The sequence below is a fragment of the Amblyomma mixtum genome, chromosome 6, assembly GCF_055824585.1.
Source record: "Amblyomma mixtum isolate Tamu chromosome 6, ASM5582458v1, whole genome shotgun sequence".
Taxonomy (NCBI): Eukaryota; Metazoa; Arthropoda; class Arachnida; order Ixodida; family Ixodidae; genus Amblyomma; species Amblyomma mixtum.
In genome coordinates this window covers 94,204,726-94,228,347 of record NC_143017.1, presented here as the reverse complement: position 1 = coordinate 94,228,347, position 23,622 = coordinate 94,204,726, and the positions used below count along the sequence as shown (strand labels likewise).

The 23,622-nt window shown below is 47.7% G+C and overlaps 1 protein-coding gene across 1 annotated transcript in view; it reads right to left on the bottom strand.

The window, feature by feature from the left end:
* The window catches only part of LOC149339730 (cubilin-like), a 153,201-nt gene that overhangs the window by 63,282 nt on the left and 66,297 nt on the right, over positions 1-23,622 (bottom strand). Inside the window, exons 29-37 of the mRNA XM_089548402.1 lie at positions 21,845-22,029; positions 18,520-18,867; positions 17,145-17,495; positions 15,714-15,879; positions 12,738-12,848; positions 9,705-9,923; positions 4,800-4,932; positions 3,402-3,601; positions 480-658 (exon numbers count right to left, since the gene is read on the bottom strand). Of these exons, the coding sequence (XP_089404528.1) occupies positions 480-658; positions 3,402-3,601; positions 4,800-4,932; positions 9,705-9,923; positions 12,738-12,848; positions 15,714-15,879; positions 17,145-17,495; positions 18,520-18,867; positions 21,845-22,029 (1,892 nt within the window). The remainder of the gene's footprint in view (positions 1-479; positions 659-3,401; positions 3,602-4,799; positions 4,933-9,704; positions 9,924-12,737; positions 12,849-15,713; positions 15,880-17,144; positions 17,496-18,519; positions 18,868-21,844; positions 22,030-23,622) is intronic.

The following is a 23,622-nucleotide window of genomic DNA, read 5'->3' as shown; positions in this document are numbered from 1 at the left end:
GTTTCGGGCCGTTGCAGACGGTAGCAGTGCAGCTTGAGGTTCCATTAGGCTTGCGCGCTCCAGAATCGAGAGCGTATCTCAAAAACTGGGCTGAATTTCAGCTTAAACTTTATCGTCGAAGCAAGGTAAGTCATAGCGAAAAGCAAAAACACCAGTAGTTGCCGGTAAACATGCCGACCGGAATCGCAAGAGCTGCTGAATCGGCTGAAGCGGGCGGCTGTCGCTTGGAAGGACGCCGCCATGTTTCCACGCTAAGGACGCAAAAGCCGCAACTGCCGCAACGCTAAATTCTTTAAATTGCGTGCGTACGCTAACGCTATTTCCCCATTAGCGTTCTGCGCATGCGCACTCTGGACCCGCTATTCCGCTATGCACGCAATTACGCAAAGCCCGCAATACTAAAACTCTCTAATGTTCGGTACACGGAAGCTCATGCAGCTGCAGAGATTCGCGAACAGAGGGCAACAGGCTATACGCACGACGATGTTGCTGGACCAGCACTCCTCGTCGGTGGAGAACATGTTGTCCCAGCTGATTCTCGGATAGAGGTCGTCGGGAACGTGCAGCCTCCACGTGAAGGTGCCTACGGCGATTGCTTCGTGCGGGTACATCGGAGACTCGATGACGCCCGACATTCCCTCCAGGTCCACAGTGCGCACTGCGCCATTTTTTTTCCTCAATAAAACATGATCAGAAGGGACACACTCCAAACCTAGAACTCAAGAACCACTAAGGCTGCTCCCTTTCCGGATGCTTCTCACAAACTTAGATCGCTCAATAAAGACAGGTTAAAAAAGCTACGAGACTGACGCTAGCTTCAAAGCGTACACGTCCAGCTGCTTTAGGCTGTGCGCTGACATTCGCTGACGTCACATGTCTGCGAACGTTGGGAGCTTCACAAGAATATAGAGGCGTCTGAAGAGACTGGTGAGGATTGGTTGCATCTAAAAGTTTCCTGGATTTGTTGTTGTGTTAATATTATAATGAAGCCAATCAGCTGTCTTTGGGAGGAAGGAGAAACACTGGAAATCATTGCTATTCTTGTGCTTTTCACAGATTGAGAGGAAAAGTGCTGAATAAGCAGATTAAGTAGCAAGTAATTCAATAAAACGAACAAAAACCAACACGCTGCACTGGAAGCCGAACCCATGACCTTCACGTCATGTGAGGTCGGCTACCCTTAGCGACATGTCTTTTAGTCGGCTCTCTGACTGTCTCCTATTTAAAATTATCCCTCAACAACTTCTCTCCTTTAACGAAAAAAAGAAGAAAAACAAAGAAATTATTTTTCTATGTTTTCCTTGGTTTCAAGGACGGCTTCTTTAGCAAATATTCGCACCAGTTCTTCAATTCTACTTTTTTCTACTTGCTACTTTGTTCCGCTTACCCTAAGAAGCGTTTTTAAGAGTCGCGGAGTCTGTCTTTTTTTATGTGGCACACTTGCCATAAAGGCATTATTTAGGTTCACTGTATACTGTAGGAAATCATGTAAGGTATTTTCGTGCACGAACAGGAGAAAGCTCCAGCTCTTATTGTTGTCAGTCAGCCACTTAGAGAAGTCCTCCTCCCTTGTCGCCCACTTTCTGCAAAATCAGCAGGTGGCGAACATATCCACCTCCGCAGCCGGTGTGGGACATCTCGAGCAAGGGGCGGGTCGTGCGTCTTCTCGAGAGCCCCATCGGCAGGTGACCGACGGGGTGAGGGCCACCCCAGCCCTGATCCTTCTAAGGGATACCTCCTCCAATCTCGTTGGGTTATGAAGGAGGGGGAAAGTGCATGGGGGAATGAGGGCAGGTGTAGTTTTCTTTAAAGAGCATGCAGAGATGGGGACAGCGGAGCGGGTGTCAAAAGAGAGCCTGGTGGGGGATGCATTAGTGTTTGGAACTTGGCGTGTAAGGATGTCTACCGATGTATGACCAGAAGCATGTATCGCATATACGGACACGCTGATTATTAAAAAGGGCGATATAACAGCAGCCGCTAGCTCGACACACAGAAAGCTAAACGTACATCATGAATACCTATCAGACAGCCCGTACCCGCTTGTGATGGAACTTGATGCGATCCGTGATGCTACGGAGGCCATAAATAAAACAGAGTCTATAACGGAAGCCCATATGTATATAGACTGCTTAGCAGCCAAAAACTAACTGAAAAGAGTGACAAAGTCACTATGTGCTACTCAGGAGATCCATGCACTCAACAAGAAAACAAAGATACGCATCCAGATACGCTCGACACAAGACGATGCTCAGAACGCTGAGTCTCTCTATTTGCTCGCTGCAAAGCTATCGCCATACAAACATTTCCCTTTGTTTACGAGTTGACCAGTGCTTTCGTTCAGGTATGGCTTCCAACGAATGAAACACGACACTCCGGGAACGAAGCCTTATGATGCTGGGAGGATTTGCATCAAAATTTTGATTTCAAATAGGAGTTGGAAGAATGCTTGCGCTGCTGATTTCCTCTTTATTTTTTTTAGCTTGCACCAACAGAAGCAAGCCTCACAATAGGATTTGCGGGACGTCACGCGCTCATTAGGCAGTTTTAGTTTCACGTACGCAAACGTGAGAAGTCTACGTAGCCTACGCTCATGTCGTTTGGAACCCTACGCGACGCACGCCGCGCGTAGCGTGCTTCGATGCGAGGGGGAAACGCGCATCGAAACACTATAGCCGCGCGTTTGTCTAGCGCCATCTACTAACAAACAGATGCAGACACTGCTGTAGTCAATCTTATACAAGACGAGTCAAAGCCAAGCCAGTCGGACTGCGTCGGCGCAATGCTATACGTAATGACGACAAACGCTACTTTGCCAGGCATAACAGCTGAAAAATCATCCTTCTATCTGTAAAACAAAAGCTACTTATCATTTGATGCAACAGTTTAGAACGCGATATCGCGCCGGGGGATTACCGACGAAGCGCTATTGCTGTGAAGCGGTCGGACAGGGCGGCTCCATGCTGACAACGCTACGTACACAAGCAGCGCAAAAAACGCGAATCTCACGAACGTCCATGAGACTCATGCTTACCCTTCGCGTTCTACGCGCGCGCACTGATCACCCGTAAGAGTTCTACGTACAGTCTTCGCCAAAAGTAACCGGGCACATGTGGTCTCTATCTTAGCAGCGTAGCAAAGCACTCATGGCAGCCCTTAAGCTCTGAATCTTTGTAAAGTAAGGTGAGCCATTGTCCTCACGTTTCGACACCTTTCGTTCTTAAGCAGTGTCGTAACAGCTCCGTTATGTGGTTGAGAAGTAAAAACCTGTTGCTCGGTTACTTTTGACAAAGGGGGTACATGAAACTAAAACTGTCTATTGGTTCAACACTGCAGAAGTAGTCTTTTAGGCAACACTGGAGACCAGGTTTGCTGAAACAGGAGGAAGAGGGCAGACGCACGCGTGGTGAAGTGTGCCAAGAATCCGGCGCCCACGTCAGTGTCATCCGAGTGGAACTTGAGCCAGAGCCCGTTGGCCTGCGTCAGGTTCGCGGGGATATCGTCTCCGCAGAAGCGGCCCAGCAGCTTGCCGTTCGCGTTCCGCTCGCGCACTTCCAGGTAGTCCTTGTTGCAGAATTCGCTCGCTTCCAGGGAAAACAACCTGCGCCAACGAAGATGCCGTTCAGGGTTTTCTCACGAAACTAACCCGGGAGTTCGTTTATGCGCGCCGGAGGGCCAAAAAAAAAAAAAACATGAGCTGCCGTACCGTATTTATAACCACCAAAGTGTTTCCTTTGCAACCACTAGAGAGGCATCAGAGTATGAAAGAAAAAAAAGAAAAACATGTTCACGTGTTCACATTCATTCGATACCCCTTGAAAATGCGCGATAATTAGATTTCCGTAGCTATATACACAGTTTGCTCAAAAGGAACGCTACTGGCCCTCGAATAAGTGGCGTAATGACAGCTCTGAAGACCTAGAGAGAAAAAAGTGGTAAGTTGTTAACGTAGTTAAAACGAGTAGAAGTGCGAAAACATGTGTTTAGCCTCTGCCTTCGTGCAGTGGCGAGCGAAGATGATCTTTTCGCGACGCCTCGGGGGTGAAACCCAGTTGTGGCAATATTTTTTTTATTTCTTCACGGCCGTCGCTATGGTAGGTTTGGCCAAGGTCACCCTCAAGGTCATCCTCCCATTGGCTACAGCTGGCGCGACGCTCCTCCGAAATAACCCGAACTTACCCGAGTTTCTACGAGGCTTTACACAAGATTCTTGATTGGGACCGTGTTCAGTAGTGCTTAGAAGCGCGCAAAGCTGTGCAAGTTTACAATGGATAAGTGGTGCTTTTTAGCCAGAATGTCAGCTTCCAGGTGAGCACGGCGAGCATTGAATCAGCCATGCACACTAGCGCATTTGGGGTTCGCATAGCTGTAGTGACGAGAAAAGGAAGCGGGTATTGTTAAGAACGCGCCGGAAACACCAGGAAAGGCGCACTGTCTCTCGCATACCGCGGTTCAGCATTGCCGCAGGAGCCGCTAAGTCTTATGAATCAGTCCTGACTGAATCAGTTTTCACAAGCAGCAAATGGCCTAATTTAAGGTGGGGAGTAAGCTAACAACATTGGTGCCTTACTCTAATTATCGAATTTTGTTATAGGTTTTTCGTAGCGCTTTGTTTCTTGTATATTCACGCACTGTATTCGAAACAGGACTATGTAGTGCGGTGATGGGTCGCACTTCACTTTAGTAGTCCAGCGCGTCGAAAAAGTGGAGAAAGCCTGTTCGCAAGATATATACAGACACAAAGGCCTGATAAAGAGCAAAAAGATCTTGTATTCTAGATAGGAAGAATGCAGCCGTACGAGAAGGTGAGCTCCACCATGTTTCCTGCGGCTGCGGTGATCCTCCAGGGACAGTCCACAGAGGGAATGTACGTATCCGGGTAGCCGGGGCTGGCAACGTTGCCGTCCAGAGCTGTAGTCCTCCCTCCGCAGCCTGCGTGGTACAGATACGTGCAGTACTGACCTCCCTATTTCTCCGGGAATTTTGTTGCGAAAGCAACACTACGCGAGTTGCCGAGCCATTTCGCGGAGCTGACGAAAGGCCATATTGCGCATGCGCGAGAAGCAGTGACGTCACACGGCGCACAGCTAGCGCGCCGCCGCCGTCGCTGCGTGGGTGACTCAGAGGCGCCGCCGCCGCGCTCGCCAGTAGCGCATGCGCAGTAGCGGCGCATAGCTAGCGTGGCGGGGCTGCCACCGCTGCCGCGCGCTCTCCATCGACTCTCTCTCTCTCCTCGTTGCGTTCGCAATCCTTCAGGTTCAACTAGAGCTAAATTGCCAATTTTTAAGAACGTTTTCTTTTGCCCCATTTGTTTGTTTGGCTTCAAATTTCGCAGTGATATCGCATATCGAAGCTTGCTTCCTACAGTAATGCTTTGGTTGAGGTACAGTCATGAGCAAAAGTAAGATATCCCCCCCCCCCCCCCCCCCTTGCTTTCCACTCTGCTTTGTGGGCTCCACCTGACGAAACCCTCCTGCTGTCGAGACTGGCCCAGTGCAGCGATCTCGACAGCAAGAGGGCTTTGTCAGGTAGCGCCCCCAAGCGGAATGATAAGATTCGGAACACGAAGAGGAGGGTCTCTTACTTTAGCTCGCGACTGTACCTGCGTGGTTCGCGTTGTAGAAATGAAAAATCATTTTTTTTTGTCTGCGAAGCCAACCCTCGGAAAGGAGGTGCCCCAAGCCGAGTGGTTGAGTGCCGCCATTTGCCGGCAAATAGAAATGAACAATGAAGCTACCTGCATCTTTATACGTTAGTTATGTTTCCAGCAGACAGCAACCTTGTCCCCCTTGATTGATTGAGTTCGCTCTTCTGAGAGTTGATCGGCCTCGGAGATGACAACGTTTTGCCACACAGCACGAACTATGCAAGTTCCGGAGCCAAGTGCGTTACTCCAAGTGTACTACAAAATGTGATCTCCAGACGGAATTCCAGAGCTAATGGACCAGTGGTGCAAGTGAAAGTCTTTATTTTAAGATTACCAAGGCGTAAGCATAAATCTCTCATGTACTCATTGATATATAAATGCATAGTCATATTTACAACGAGCCCCTCATTCCCCTTCCTTGTTTGCTTAATTGCTTAGCGAGGGCCTCGATCCTGGCAGCCTTGATGTCTGTCATATTTACAACGAGCCCCTCATTCCCCTTCCATGTTTGCTCAATTGCTTAGCGAGGGCCTCGATTCTGGCAGCCTTGATGTCTGTCATATTTACAACGAGCCCCTCATTCCCCTTCCTTGTTTGCTTAATTGCTTAGCGAGGGCCTCGATCCTGGCAGCCTTGATGTCTGTCATATTTACAACGAGCCCCTCATTCCCCTTCCATGTTTGCTCAATTGCTTAGCGAGGGCCTCGATTCTGGCAGCCTTGATGTCTGTCATATTTACAACGAGCCCCTCATTCCCCTTCCTTGTTTGCTTAATTGCTTAGCGAGGGCCTCGATTCTGGCAGCCTTGATGTCTGTCATATTTACAACGAGCCCCTCATTCCCCTTCCTTGTTTGCTTAATTGCTTAGCGAGGGCCTCGATTCTGGCAGCCTTGATGTCTGCCATATTTACAACGAGCCCCTCATTCCCCTTCCTTGTTTGCTTAATTGCTTAGCGAGGGCCTCGATTCTGGCAGCCTTGATGCTCTGTCATATTTACAACGAGCCCCTCATTCCCCTTCCTTGTTTGCTTAATTGCTTAGCGAGGGCCTCGATTCTGGCAGCCTTGATGCCATAGGAAGCATAAGAGGGTTCTCACACAGCTTCCACCCTCTCCGTTCGATGACGTTCTACGTCACACCTGCGGTAACTCAGGACGTTCTACGTCCGCCGCTTATGAACGTGGGTGGCACTAATGAACACTCTCAAGGTTAGGTTACTTGTAAACATAAATACCCCCGAAAGCAGAAGGTTTGACAGCCGTCGCCGTAGCTCAGAGGTAGAGCACCGGACGCGTAATTCGGAGGTCGTGGGTTCGGATCCCACCGGCGGCATGTGGTTGTTTTTTCTTCTGCTTTTCTAATCAATTAGCTTTAAGCGATGACATATTCTACATTGATCAACACCACAAAATAAATAAATTAATTTGAAAAAAAATAAAAAAAATCTCCTGTGCCCCTTGGTTTCTGTGGCTGTTGGCTTCTGTCACATAGCAAGTAGTTTGTTATCTGTAGCTTCCTCCGAGTTTATATGTGTAGCCATTCATTCATTCATTCATTCATTCATTCATTCATTCATTCATTCATTCATTCATTCATTCATTCATTCATTCATTCATTCATTCATTCATTGCGCCATGTAGAAAGCACTTTGCCGCATAAACTTTTGTGCTAAGGCGAAGCCAGCTTTCAGTAGCAGCGCAGTCCCAATGCAGGAACTTCATTCTTCGGGTACATCCTGCGCTTTGAGCGTACACGTCCGGCAAGGTCCGGCGCCTCAGCTCGAAAGAAAGAGAGAGAGATAGAGTTTGGGGTGTTACCTTCCCCTCAGCTAGTTACTTTTTGCACACGATTTCCTTCCACCTCCTGAATCGTTCCCTGCCATTCCTGCGTGGGTTTGCACCCAATACCGGCAGCCCCTTCCCTGACACGCCGTTTTTTACCATGCCGGCGAATTTGCATTTTGTCGCCCTCCTCGCTTCTACCCCTCGCTCTAGAAAAAAAAAAAGTACAGTTTAAAGCCACTGCTCGTCCGTGTCTCTCACTGCGTCCCGTCTCATCCGCACTGTGTCACATAGTAAGCGTCGCGTTTCAGTGTATATCAAGGAGAACGCCGGTCTCCGGTATGTAAGTTTACTTCTTGTTTGCCCTGGAAGTTGATGTGGGGATGCATGGGAAGTGGCCATCACTGGAACTGCAAAAATCGTCCACATTTGCGTCTACGTGCCGCCAGGGTCACCGAGAAACATAGTTCAGGAATTTATATCTTAAGTGAGGTCGTCTCTTGGAGAGGTGATCGTCATTGTCTGCAGAGATTTAACGTCGATGCAGTCGCCGACAGGACGAATAAAGATGAAGGAGAATGCTGTTGATGACCTTAGATTTTATTGGCGCAAGGGCAAATTTGGTCAGGGAGCGACATGGCATAAGATTGTTTTTATACAAGGGTTCCACATATGTAATCCCCCAAGAAATCGAGCACCAGGCCAGGAGGAAGCTTGTATTCACTGCATCACCGGTGGGTACTCGGAGGCAGTGGATATCGAACCTCGCGCTTCCCGCATGTAATACCCATGAGGAGGAGAATGCTATTATCTCATCGACTACGTTTCAAAGATGTGCAGCGTTTCTACGGTCAATGAATCTCAGGTACCGGACACTTCGGAGAATTCTCCGAGGTTCAATCAAAATTTCGATCATGATGGGTACGAGTGTCGACATGCTCGCATGGGTAGAGGCGGGACCATCGCAATATGCAAATTTAGTCAGCGTAAAAGAAGGCAAAAGGGAAAGGAACTGATGCAATCATGCAGTATGAAGTGGCAAAAACAAAAGAATCTTAAAAACGCTCATTAAAGAACCACAGGTGGTCGAAATTATCCGGAGCCCTCCACTACGGCGTCCCTCATAGCCTGAGTCGCTTTGGGACGGTAAATGCCATAAAGAAAACTTTAGTGTGTGGCGCGAGTGTCAGCGGTTGTTTGTCATTTTCTTTCTCAATTAGTACATAGTTCTAATTACACAAACCAGTACGCATACTAGAACACGTTATACACCTCAGCACATACAAGGTCTCCTCTCAATTAAGCCGTACGAACGTACCTCAATGGCCTATAGGGGTAGCGTGTCTGACTCCTTAACTCATGGGTTTTATTCTCAAATAATTAGCCCGATTTTTGTTTTACCGTAAATAATTTTATTTGCATCCTCACATGCTGCAATGACATTTCTGTCATGTTACGACGTCGTAGTCACGGTTTAATGTGAGTTTTAATCATTTTCATTCCACAGCTCAACGTGTGACGTCACAACCGTCTCGACCAATCTTGAATTAGTCTGAAAACGCATGACTTTTCCTCCGAACATTCGCTCCAACCATGTCGCGTTAAAAAAGGTAGTTTCAGGGCGCTGAGGCAAAGCATGTAAATGCAGAGCACAGAAGTGTGAGAGGCCATGCGTTCTTCATCTGCTAAAGCGAATGCGAGCTGAATGGCTAGCGAGGCAAAGTAGAAATAAGCTTCTTTTTTCCCCGCAAATCCGAATTCTGTAAACTTTTGTCATGACAGTGCTGCTGATGGAGATTTGTCGCATTACATCGTACGCTTCCCTGTACATTTTATTGCTTCCTTTTATCCTTTTCTGGCAGACCAAGTAAATGGAGAAGAATGCTCAACGGCTGCATTGTGCAGAAGATGCTTGATCTTAAATCGACGAAAAAAGCTTTCGCATAATATAGCAAATTATCTGACGTGAAAGCAAGAGTTGCTAGACCCGTCTCGGACACGCTCATGGGAAGTGTAAAGGAGTGGGCGGGAGCGAAAAAGGGGGGATGAAAATGAACTAAAAGGAGAGGGAGGGGGTTATGAGGCTAAGTAACAGATAGGAGAAGAAAAAATTGCGTAGGGAAACCAGGAAAGTGACGTAAGAAGACACTACGAACATGACGGCTACTGCTATAGTTAAGAAGCATACGAAGAGCCGATGAGATAGTAAGCACGCGGCCAAACTGACCCATTCGTTTTTTTTTTTTCTATCAAATTGTCTCAAAAGACGGTCTTACCAGTGCTGAAGGCAGCATAGGAAGCTCTGAGCACCGCCTGCGTAGTGCGCACGAACATGGCGCCTCCCCTAGAAACAATGGCCGGTGGAATCTTCGCAGTGCAGAGAGTTTGCAGCACCGGTGCATCGGCACTGTCCCCGTCGTGCACCGTGACGTTCGAGTGAGAACACTCATGGGGAGGCAGGACCAGGTTCGTGACAGTCAGGCTCACCCGCTCGTCTGCGTTTTGAGACAAACAAGTGTTAGACGCATTGTGTGCCGGAATCAATGTTGTAGTGGACGCTGGCACGCCTATCGGCATTTTTTTGACGGCCAGAGCTTTTTACACGTCATGCCACGAATAGCGACTTTCTGTTCGCCTGTAACAACTCGGGGTTGAGGATCACTCTTCCGTCCTCAAATATTGAAGAAGTTAAAGGGTCAGTCTACTCACCGAGATGAGTGTATAAATAATGGCATATTCTGGTAGTTGGCACCCTATAACATCAATAACGAGGGGTCTGCGCCCGGTTTAGGCAGGAATTTATATTTTATTTCGGCGTTAAAAGTCGCGTAAAAAAGCATGGTGGCGACCCCAAACGTTCATTTTGTTCAAGAAAGTGGTAGTCTTTTTTTGTAGAAGCATAAGTGAATATACTACGTATGATTTGTATGCCCCAATGTCAGAGAAACGCACGTTTTGTTCTAGTAAACTGTAGAAGGCGTACCGCTCGCTATTTCTGTAAATCACATGAATATTTATAGTTACACGTACGCAAAACGCAGGCACATTCCCACTTTTAGTTCAGCGTATGCTAGCAGAGACGCAAAAATAAACTCAGCCTATAGTGACGCCATCTGGTAGTCAGGACGGGAACCATTGCTGTAAACAAACTGACTTTCCACTTAGGCCTAGGAGCGGCAGAATCGTCACTCTAATTATTAAAATAAAGCAAATTTATTTCTTATATGTTTTCTTACAGGCGAGATGAGACGAAGCGAAAGACAGGCGCCCCATTTATGGCCAGTGAACGCACTGAAAAAGGCAGCAACAACGAGAATTCAGTCCGAAGCGAGAGGTCCGGCTTCGACGGGCGCCGCCATGTTTGTCGCCGCGCGGCGGAAATCCAGATGGTTGCCAGATGAGACTACCATTTCATACAGATGTGTTCCCACATTAATAAATCCTATTTTAAAATGTTCTACCGCACTCCTTGGCGCCACAGCTGGCTAAACGGTAATTTGAGTGAAGAGCTATCGGTTGCCGCAAAGAAAATATGGTCGATAAAATTCAGTAGACTGACTCTTTAACGCTTAGCGTTGCTACAAGTATTAGTACAGCTTTCTTCCACAACAGTAGTCGTCATCTATGCTCAGATGCGAAAGCAGATAGAGCGCCTAGCCTAGCCTAAGAGAATAGTTTAATTCGCGCTCCTCTTGTGTACATTGCCGTTATACTTGGGATATGACAATACGTGTTACGTAATGAAATTGCAAATCATAATACGCATGCACACAATTTGCGTTTCTCCCAGATTTAAAGATTACTGCACATGCAATGAGCAGAACGATCAAGAACATATCGTAGGCTTTTGATTGAAAGACGAACTGCCATACCTCTTGAAGGCAGCACGAACCTCATAACACGATTGAGAGTCTGGTATTTCCACACGTGTACACTCAGAGCTCAGCACCGCCGTGGTGGCTCAGTGGTTACGGCGCTTGGCTGCTGACCCGAAAGATGCGGGTTCGATCCCGGCCGCGGCTGCCGAATTTCGATGGAGGCGGAATTCTAGAGGCCCGTTTACTGTGCGATGTCAGTGCACATTAAAGAACTCCAAGTGGTCGAAATTACCGAAGCCCTTCACTATGGCGTCCCTCATAGCCGGAGTCACTTTGGGAAGTTTAACCCCAATAAACCAACTCAGAGCTCATTTCAAGCACAGTACATATATAATCTACAAAGCTGAGACGTTGACTGCACGGCGACGCTTAATCTCTGATAGTATGCGCACCGCGCCTTGCTTTTTATTCATGTCTCTCCAGTCTTGTATTGCTCATCCAAAGCGTTACGTATGTTTACCTTCAATTGTGGCCGTCCACGCTAACAGCGACGTTGTAGGGGTGGATTATTTTCGGCCGACTGGTTGTTGTTGTTGTTGTTGTCCTCTAAATAATGGCGCGTACCCACTGCGGGAGATTGTTGTTGTTGTTGTTGTTGTTCACCTCATGGGATGGCGCATACCCACAGAGGGGGATCGGCCAAGAAGAGGGGTGCATAGAGAGTTTTTGAGATTTTTTGCTTGTTTGTTTGGATTTGTTTTCATTGGTAAAATAAATAGATAAATTAAGTAATAAATAGAAATAGCAGAATGCTGGGGAAAAGAATCTTTATGAGAAAGCAGAAAGACTAAAAAGAAACAGGACAAGCATAACGCACGCAGAAGCTGGACTCAGCAAGATCTCTAGCAGAGGGAGTTGATTAAGAAATAAATGAATGAAAATAATAATAATAATAGTAACGGTGGATAGAAAAAAAATGTAATGATGTGTAAAAAATAAATAAATAAATAAAGAATAAAATATTAGCAAGGTAACCGTTTAGATTCCAGTAAAAAATTTTGAATGGCGGTGAAAACAGACCTGTGGCTGTAACCGAGAATGGTGGCCCCAAATGACAATATGATCGGGCTGATCAAACTAAGGCCAAGCTGTTGCAGTGGTTGCTCTAAATATCGACGTCTAGCTCTCAAACTCGACACGAAGCCGCAGTACACTGACACACTTCTTCCTTTTCGTTTGAACAAAAACAACCCCCGACGCCACCTGTCGGAGCCGACAGAAACATAATGCCATTATGCTTCCCAAATGCGACAGGAATTACTGCAGTTTAATTCTTTTTTTTTTTCGAGCAAGGACATGTGATCTTTACTTGATGTGATGTGATCATTCGACTTCTCGCTCTCACCCTGTTTTCTCGTTCTCGTAGAATTGCAACGGTGCAGGACCAAACGTGCACGACGGAACGGAACAGCGGGCTTTGTTTTTTCTTACCAGGCTGCGAAGTGCGAATAATCCAGGAACAGTCTGTTTCGGGGCTGAACATCGGGTACTCTTGAGTGGTGAAGTAGCCACCACTTTCAGCGTTCAACGTTGCTCCGCAGCCTGCAATCAGAAAACATTTATGTGCAACGTGTCGAAACTAACGTTGCTCCGCAGCCTGCAATCAGAAAACATTTATGTGCAACGTGTCGAAACTAACGTTGCTCCGCAGCCTGCAATCAGAAAACATTTATGTGCAACGTGTCGAAACTAATAATTTCGTTCAGTCAGTTTTCGAAGTGCTGCAGAGCGTGCGAAACCTTGTCTCTTGCCAGAGCCTCGTTTTTTTCCAGAAAAACAAAACAATTGAAGAACCTCTCAAAGCTGGGTTTGGAGCAGCAACGCAGAAACGTTGCGACAAGTGTGTCAGCCACCTGCATTGCAAGGCTGTATTATACGCAGTGCGAACGAATGCAGACGAAGAGCAATCAGAGCGTAACTCATCATGTTGAAAATAAAATATCCAGCTCCCCTTCCCTAAAAAGAAAAAAAAAAATAACTAGCCAGGTACAGCCACGTGAATCCCTATGGAAAAGACCTTTAACTGCAACCCTCAATTATATTCTCCTGTAATTTGTACGAAGCCAAAGCCAGGGCTTTGTGCCGAGAGTATGCGAAGTTCCATCTATATCTGCACGCTGTGTATAGATAAATTTACACATACACATATACTTATGTAAATATATAATATGTAGATATAAACATCTCCGAGGGCCCAATATCGCTCCAAGGTTGAGTTTCGCAATGACGTGCGCTTTTTCAAGGTTATACTTTCTCGCGAGCTATGACTGCGCAGGTCTGCTATTTCAAGGTAGAGTTAAACCATGCCAAGAAATACAAAACGAGCGCTAAAATGTGAAGGGCCAGGTCTCGGCGCGATGCGAACTGTACAGGTCGAAGCTCTACGCATGAAGGCAGGTTGCTAAGATAGCGCGGTAATAGGTTGAGTGAAAGCTAATGTGGAAGTAATTAAATAAAGTTTGGTTGTGGTTCAACCCGGCTCAGCATAGTAAGACGAAAGAAAAGCTCGGCTACGCCAGGTTAAGCAAGGTTAGGCACGGTTTTGCTTCGGTTTTGCCTCGGCTTCGCAGCAAGCGAAGCACAGACAGCGGCCTCGGCTAAGCGCTTTCTGTGCATACGTTCATGCACTTTATGACAACTTTTCTCCAGTCTCTGCTCTCCCGTTCTTCATCCGTCTCTGTATCGTACGCCGCATGTTTTCGCTGTAACGCAGATTATCTCTGCTTCCCTTCGATTGCAAATCGTTTGCCACGAGGGCCCGGCACGCTGTCGAGCCATGATGTCGTCCAGCGAGCCAGACAGCCACTTTTTATTTTGTCTTCTCCAGTATGAGCCCGTGATTCAGCGAGCGGTGGCGCAGGTGTTACTCAAGGCGAGGAGCGAGCGCGGCTGCGGAGCGAGCGCGGCTGCGGAGCGGCGGCGAGCGACGCACGTGATCTGACGTCACAGCCACGCTTCCGCTCCTCTTCCTGGTTGAAGGTCTTTGTTAAGAGCTTTTGACCTTTAGCCCTGCATGCGGAGAGCAGATTTCCGCCCTAAAAAAAAAAATGCGAGCAAGGTTCGGGCTAGCCACTTTGACGTCTCAGATCTTGACGTGGTTGCGTTTGCGCTGTTTAGAGAGACGAAACATCTCCACTGACTACACTCCCGCCGTTTAGCTAGGAACGCATGTTGTACGTTTGATTCTCTTCGACAACCGATCTTCGTACACCGTCACACAATGCCCCTGGCTTCCGCAGTTAATTTTCTCTTCACACTATAACTTCCAAGGTCAAGTTTGGTGCGCGTTTGACCTTGAGCCGGCGGAGAGGAGGTGTGGCAAGTGACGTCATACCACGTGACTCACTGTGGGGAGGCGCAGCAGCTGCGCTCGCTCGGAGGTTCGCGGCTGCAGCACCGCGTAACGAGCCCGGGGTATATAACAGCTGCTTGGCTGACGCTCGGCCGCTCAGTCTAGCCATAGATGAGGTGCGTGCCGGACCGACTCCGGCGCCAAACCATGCGCGACCATGCTTAACAGAGCTTTCGCTCGTATCACAAGGTTTAAGAAGCGCTAAACCTCTGCTAGTTTTTTTTTTCCGTGAAAACCGATAAGTCCAACCGCTAGTTACGTCCAACCCCTAGTCTAACTTGTAGTTGCTCGAACACTTCGTAGCGGGGCTATTCGTGCATCTCCGTGAACACATTATTACAACGTTGTGCGTGTCCACGTTCATTGTTATTGCATTTTTGGTTTTCCGAAAGAACGGTCTGAAAAATCAAAATAGCAGCGAATGTAAGGTATTCGATTCGTGAATACCTATTTTCATGCTTGGTCATGTTGTGTAGGAAAAAAACGAGGTGTAAAATCTGCTTCATCTTTTATGCAGAACAGTTTTAACAAAGAGAATATGTGCTTTGTAAGGAACTTCGATCTCAAGCGAATTTTCTCATGAAGTTTAAGCAAGTGCTTTTCGAATCTTTCATGCGAAAATAGCTTTTTCTCTAGCGCTATACCATGGAAGCCCCATGGAAGAAAAAAAAAAGCGGCGTCCTGTGTTTTAAAAATAACTGACAGGTCGAACGTGTTAAACGCCACAATGACGCCATTAGACAACGTGGCAAGGAAGTGTGACGTCCCAACGACGTCACTAGACCGGAAGGGTCGTCAGTTTTGGTAAAAGCAACACCAGCTTCTAATGCTATCAAATTGCCAACACATAATGCGATTACGTGTCCTTGAGTTTTTTCTAGCTAGGTGAGTAAATGCTGCTAGTCTGCTGGAGGCACATGAGTTATATTAGGGTAGATGTGCCCTCAGGGTTACATTTATGGTTTTTGTGTGTCGGAAGCAGCAGAATTAGACAAAATGTGTGATTGTAAGAACGGAATGAAAGCCTCTGCCGATTTAGCCAAAAACAGACTTGCCCGTGCTGTAGCGAAGCTTGAAGCCTTTGCCAGCAGAGTTGCCCGAGGCCTTCATTCGCAGGCGAAGCTGGTTGGCTGTGCTCGTGTAGTTAACTTGCGCCGGGAGCGAGTTGCCGCAGTGACGCAGCAGAACCTTGTCTCCGCCGGTGCGCATGTTGTCGTAGACCTGAAAGTTTTTTTGCCGCAATACAGATCAAGCTCTAAACACGCTTATGAATTCTATCACCCTTCGAAGACTCCTTTCAAATGTATACAATGATTGTTACGTGCACATCATACGGTCCTCGTTATCCTTCGTAACAAAATATGATGTCTGATAGGAACAAGAAATGTGTTAAGAACATGTTACTTTTTATCATATAAGACGCGACGACTGATCATTGTCGGTAGTAGTTTCGTACGGCGACGACGCACAGAATAATTATTATGCATACTTTCTTTAAGTTAAGAGGATCGGGTTAAAACAGCTATTCCTTCGAAAGTTTAGTTCTTGACTGGTTGGTGTGGCGATCAATCATATATCCTACAAGACGACAGTCAGGGCCTCCGCCAGTAACGGTCCGTTACTGCGTACACGGAGGGCCTGTATACGTTAAACGAATTACGCGAATTCCGTTCAACGTTAATTCCGACGCCGCAACCGTTGCAGCCGCTTCTCTCACGATTTTACAAGCCTAACAAAACTAGTATTCGGGCAAGACGGTGCATAGCTTTCAGAGTAATTAACAGCGCAAAAAAATGGTTGAGGCTTAGCTAAGGTTAAGCCTAGTCAGATGCGAAGCATATTGATGGCTAGGCTTGGTAATACATGGCTTTCCTTGGTTGACGTTCATCCCGCTCTTCATCGGTCTCTGTGGCACGCTGAAGCTTTCGCTTCTCGTTCAAATCAGCCCTGCTTCTAGGCGGAATCCCAACACCTGGCCGCCTCGTAAGTGCCCGGAGAGCGAGGCAAGCTCAGCTTTATACCACTGCTGTAGCGTCACGTGGTCAGCTGCAGCGCCTCTGATGTGGAGCCTCCACCGCCGCGGCCGACCGCGCGAGCCGGCAGCCCATCTCTCCTCTGCTGTGGCGTCATGTTGTCACGTGGTCAGCCGCCGCGCCTCTGATGTGGAGCCTCCACCGCCGCGGCCGACCGCGCGAGCCGGCAGCCCATCTCTCCTCTGCTGTGACGTCATGTTGTCACTTGGTGTGACGTGGTCACGCTAAAGGTCAATGGTAGCTCCACCGCCGCGCTCGACGGGCTGTAGTGTAGCTCTAGTAATATGCTTCGCATAAAAAGAAACATATGAAAAGGTCGAGAAAGACAAATGGCAAGCGCTTTTCTGCGTCTTTCTAGGCCTTTCGTGTGTGTCTTTTTTGGGCTATTATGTCTTCCAAAATCGTAGAAGTGTTGGACACCGTCTTCACGGCGACTTCAATGCCGTTACTCACGGCCAGGTAGCTGTCGGTGCAATTGGCGCTGGCAGGCATGCTGAAGTCCAGGATCTGCAGTCGCACCACGTGACCCTGTGCCACTCGTATCTCCCAGCTGCAGTCATCTTGGGCGTCGTAGTTATCGGGGTAATTGGGGGACATGATGAATGCCGAAGGCACCGAGAAGCGGCCGCCGCAGCCGCGCCGGTCGAACCGGTAGGAGGCGCGGAAGCCCTTGCCCTGGATTGAGACATCGCTGCGGAAGTGCACCGTCATCGCACTGCCGTGCGATATGAGCTCGCTGACACGGCTGGAGGCGCTGCAGATCTCCGCAATCTTTGGCGACGTGAGGTCTGGGCCGCCGTAGACCTGCGGTAGAATGCCGTCATAAGGAAAAAAATGATGGTGATGTGCGAGCAAACAACCTTGCGAAAAGTCATAAGGGGATCCCAAATTTTTCGCTTAAAACATCAGTGAACCCGTATCGCCACAAGCAATGCGCCTGCGAGTGGTATATAATTTGTTACTGAATTTTTTCGCTCATATAATTTTGGTTTCATTTTCGACAACAATGCTGCGTTTCTGAGCTCGCACGTCGGGCGGGAGTCACGTGAGGCACGTAAAAACACTGATATAAAAGCTGCCTGGATGTTCTAATCCATTGCAACAATTACGCCACCGCGACCAAAAGCCGGAGTGACAGCTAGAGACCAAACAGCTATTATATTGCTCTTTTGCATGCCTCGCACGAGCTCAAGTTTAGACGTGACGTCATATGCGTAGTTAAGCTGTTCAAAACCCAAACTACATGAGAAGAAAAATAATTCAATATGAATAATTCACCGGGAACAGGGGAATGCCACGTGGTGATATAAGGCTAACGCAGTTTTTTTTTTCATTTTTGTGTCATGTGATTGAACTTCAGGGTAAGGCGGCAACCGCTTCCAAACGTTCGGGCGGTGAGGTTGTCACAGAACGAGAAACCAGGCAGTCATGTTCGGGGCCGAAAAGCTAAATATATTGTGTCCGTACAGGCATCGCCAATATGCCTGCTGTTTTGAACGTAGCCCACCTATCCGCCTATGTTGCAATGCAAAGCGCTTTTAGCTACACTGCTGTAAAACTCGCAATCTTCCATTCTTATGGAAATCGTCAAGGTCGCAAGAGCCGCAAGTGTCTCTTCCTAGCAAGAAAGAAGAACCGTACTGAAACGGTCCGTCCCGCTTCGGTTAATAATCAACCGTCAATAAGCCTCACACGCGGCCGTTGCAAGCACTGCTTCAAGTATACGCTAGAAAGTCGTTACTGGTTACAGACTTGAGCGAGATTCCGAGCCACAGCGCGCGAGCCAGGTCGCCCTGAAAAGATATCCGAGTTCTGATAGGCTACGCACCCGCACAAAGTCGAAAGGGCAACCCCTGCTGGACTCGAGGTGCATGTCTTCGAAGGAGAGCTGCACTCGTTGTCCGATCGGCGCCCTGATCACCCACAGACACTCGGTGTTCTTGGGGTAGCCGTGCGGGTAGTTGGGCGTCTCGATGCTTCCGCTTCTCTTGACCAGAACGCCACCGCAGCCGCGCCAAGCGTACTCGAGCCGGAAGCCCCTCGACGCGACGCTGCCATCGGTCACATAGTGAACCGTCACGACGTTTTTGGTCGACACCACGGGAGCCGGCAGCGACGTCTCGCCACAGTAGCGGCCCAGTCGCTTTGGTTGACCCTCGGAACTGGTTTCGTTTATCTGCGCAGAGAGGAACGTTACATCGGGCGGCCAGGTTTTCTTTAGCTTGAATATTTCCTGCGAGATCTCGAGATAACGTCTCGTTCCTGGACCATGATAATCTGTCATTGAGCAACATCCCAGACAACGCAAGAACGTCCTAGGTATAACCTCAGGATTTCGTCGTCAGGATGTTCAGACGTCCTCGAGTTGTCTCTAACTGGTCCTCAAGCCGTCCAACTGGGATTCATTTGTCCATCCGTTGGGCATACTCAGGATGTCTCGAGGATCATGTTTGGATACGTTTTCAGTAATACTTCAAGATCTGAATCAGGATCTTTTTTTTTTCGTGGGAGTGCCGTATTCAAAGCTGATGTAATTAAAGGTAACAAGAATACGCAAAAACACCGTGCTTATAAAGGGCCGCAGAGAGTAGCTCTCTGGAGTTTAATTCTGCTGCCTGAATGGAAAAGATGAATGGCAAAAATCTAAACAGTACAACCCCGTCAGAAACATGCAGTGCATAAGAACAGGTGTGAAAGTAAAAATGTCTTACGATATCTGCTCAAGGCTTATAATTTTCGGGGTCAGAACGGTTTGTTTCGTTACATAATATACACCTGAATTTTTTAATTAATGAGAGCCGAGTGCGAGAGATAAAGCTGGCTTGATCTCAGTTCGGTTCTACAGTACTATCCTGCGATGGGATGATTGTAGGACGTTTGAGAAATTTTCATCCTCGAGCCGTCCATTAAAGTCCAAACTGAGGACATCCTCATGAGGACATTTAGCCATCGATGAACTCAAACGGTACTCAGAATGCTCTGTTCGGGATGAGAACGTTTTGATCATTTGAGGATGTCCTCAGGACGTTTGGTGTTGTCTGGGATACAACATGGTTTATGTGGGTTCAACGTCCCAAAGTGATTGAGGATATGAGGGATGCCGTAGCCGAAGGGCTCCCAATTATTTCGACCAACTGGGGTTCTTTAATGTGCACTGACATCGCACTGTACACGGGCCTCAAGAATTTCGCCTCCATCGAAATTCGACCGCTGCTGCCGGAATCGAACCCGCGTCTTTCTGATCAGCACCCGAGCATCATAACCACTGAGCAACCGCGGCGGCAGCAACATACCATAGAATTATTTCACTGTATTACTGTGAAGCAAAAATACATTTTTATTGCTCAAGACTACCGCTCGAAACACTGTTTTGATATCATTCCCACAACATATAATGATTTTTTCTTTGCTTTCGTGGTTCCTGTTAGGTAAACAGTTTTCGGATCGGATGCACCCAGCAGTTCGGGACGAGAGCATTTCTCAACGGGAAAGAGCTTATGAAGGCAATTTTTCACGCAATGTAAGATTTCCCTCACAACCAATATAAAAATCAAAATGACATATCCGCGGAATCTCCTGGGCACGCTTGCATATTGCTATCGTCAAAAACGTTACCCATTGGCTTGCTATGGCAGTCTTAATTATTCACTGTGTGCGGTGGAATAACTTAAAAAAAAGATTTAGCAGCGCATCGAAAGAATGGATCCTTACTTTCAATACTTTCATAAGTGACTTATAATATTCGGATATTCAAAATTTTCCTCCAGGAATGCTGGACTTGACACATCTCGGAACTGGATACTTAGGATACTTAGGTGGTTCTGTTGGGACTATCAGAGAGCTATAAGCATAGCGCTATCCACGATTCGTTACCGTGATATGGTGGCTAGAAGCACTAGAACCGTGATCCGCTTCTATGGGGTGCTACTGCACACGCCCACATAGTCATGACGGTACCAGATGGCGCCAGGTGCCGGCCAGCTGTGCGTCGGAACCAGTCAGCGCGTGCCCACCGGCGGTGCGCGGAAGTCGATCACAGTACCCGGGTTCGAACCCGACCGTGGCGGCCGCGTTTTCGATGGAGGCGAAACGTAACAGGCGCCCGTGTGCTGTGCGATGTCAGTGCACGTTAAAGATCCGCAGGTGGTCGAAATTATTCCGGAGACCTCCACTACGGCACCTCTTTTTCTCTTTCTTCTTTCACTCCCACCTTCCTCCCTTCCCTTACGGCGCGGTTCAAGTGTCCGCCGAGATATGTGAGACAGATACTGCGCCATTTTCTTTCCCCAAAAAAACAATTTACATTTACATATATATTAGCGGATCGCGCTATGCTTAACTATTTCTTGTCCTATATCTCATTTATGCGTAATTTCTGAAAAGGGAAATATTTGTCATGCATTCTTGCATCATAGAGCGTTGAAGGGGGATGTCGTTAGAGACATCTCATTAGGAGCAAGGATGAAAGAAATGTCGCATGCGGGGGTGTGATATGCACTACATTGAGATAGTCTATCATGAACAATGCATGCAACTTTTCAAGCCCATCGCAAGCCCATCGATCCCGGCCGCGGCGGTAGAATTTCGATGGCGGTGAAATGCTAGAGGCCTGTGTACTATGCGATTTCAGCGCACGTTAAAGAACCCCAGGTGGTCGAAATTTCCGGGGCCCTTCACTATGGAGTCCCTCATAGCCTGAATCGCTTTGGGACGTTAAACCCCCATAAACCCAAATCAGCTGTCAAAGCAAACTTTGTACAAGCTTGTTAACCAGTTAACGGCCTTCTGCTGCCATCAGTTTGAATCAAACACGCCGTGATCGGGCAAGGAGCGCAACTAAGCATGATTCCCCGCACCGCCCTCTTCGCCTTGTGATCTCCGATGTTTTTTTTGTTTTTTTTAATGTTGTGCAGGCACGGAAGGGCCGAAGTTTCGTTAAGTTTCTGCTCTAGTTCTATTTCCGTGCGCTTGTGTTCAGCGTTCGACAATGTTTTGAGCATCGCTGTGCCATTCTCATCGTCATCGGTCAGCCAGCATGGCGGACGATAAGAATTCGACTAGCACGAAATCTAGTTAAGATTGCTTCTAAATTCCGACCGAAAGGTACAAGCAGAACCAGCCAACCTTTGGAATGTGCCATTAACGAAACGTACCTCGACGTAATCGAAGGTGCAGTTGTTATCATGCTCCAGTTCGAAAAAGGAGAAGGCCAGCGAAATGTTGTGGCCCATGAAGGCCTCGATGGTCCAGGTGCAGTTGGCATTGTGCGGCGATGGTTCCGGGTAGTTGGGGCTCTCGATGACGCCATGCCTTTGGTTCTTAATGAGTTGGTTGCACTCTGCACAGCCATTGCAAGTATGCGCAATACGCTAAATTAAAGAGCTTCAGTAAATTTCAAAAAGTGGAAAAAGCGTTTAAGGTACGCACTTTAAAGAATCCAAGAGGGTGGAAAGTAATGCAGAGAACATCATTAAGACACATCCACACGACGGACCAAAAGAGACGACGACAAGGCGGGTCACGTGATTTACCCCTACGCTAAAGCTGGGACATTTGCTGGCAAATATTTTGCCACAATATTTTTTTGTTAGGGATTCGGTGGTAATCATCTCGGCTGCTGTCCCACAACGTCGTGAACTGCTGTACTAAAGCTAAAAAATAAATCTTAGCGTAGACCGACCATGTGGACATGTTGATAGTGGACACACGACTAGTTTCACTGTTTCGTACAGCTGCATGTGGTGCTGTGATTCGACTGCCGGAGAGGCCAATGTATTGCCACCTTGCAATACAAGGTGGCAACATATACAACTCAGCGTGCGCAATCGGGGCCACTGCTGTGCTTCACCACAAGAAACTAAACATGAAAAGGCGGATTCTGTCACAAGCGCTTAAATGAAAGACTTCTCTAACTGTGTTCCCGTTTCGGCAGCGGTATCATGATTAGGCTAAAATGTATTGAAACTACTATACATTTCAGGTCACTGCAGCATCTTAATTTCATGATTAGGAGCGAAATTACAGCCGACAGCATGTAAAGGGCAAGGTAAAAGTTATCTTGTCGCTCCCTATCAGGGTCTGCCATTTCGCTGCTAATAATAAATTTAGCACGCCAATGACAACTAGCCCAACTAAACTCTTTAGCATTCAAGGCAGCAAAGGCATATGCTCGCTTCTTCGGCGAGCGGCTAGTGATCACTTGGTTATCGTGGTTTTCCGGGTTCATCTCTACTGCCGGTCTCATAATACTCTTCACAGTCCATGAGCAAGTAGTGCTGGCAATCGAAGAAATGAAACTACGCTCACAACAGTTCAAACTTTGAGGCTCAAGCTTGCAAGAAGAATCTCACAAGTGGATCTGGCTCGTTTTGACGCATACATCAGCAGGATATGGCTAATTTTTGATTTGAAATTGGTTTTGCACGCAGGTTTAGCTGGCGTTATACGTGGCCCCTTTCGTACTAATAGTTTTTACAACGTAGAGATGCATAGATTCGCTTGCAATTACGGAATAATTTGACTTTGTGTCAGCTTCTGTACTTGGCCCATTTAGAAAAAAAAAAGAAAACCTCCTAATTTGTTGCATTATACGTATGTCACCTAATATGACGCGCGTTTGCTGACGTGATCCGCTCTCGGAGCCGGTTTCCTTCTCTCCGCACTCGGCGCTCATTTGGAGACCTCGTCCCGCCTGCCAGTCTACGAATTTCCGTCTCTCTCACCTCTCGTACTGAGGGGGGGGGGGGTCCTCTCGCCTGCGATCGGCTCGCTGCAGGCGCCCCGGAGGCCTCACTAAGCGGCCAGACAGAGACAAACGCCAACATTTTCGCCTAATCGCACTCATATTGCGTACGTAGTGAAAGGGCTGGCGCAAGATCATGGCGGGCGTTGTTTGCTTATTCGCTATCTAAGCTACCTAAGTTGCCTTTCG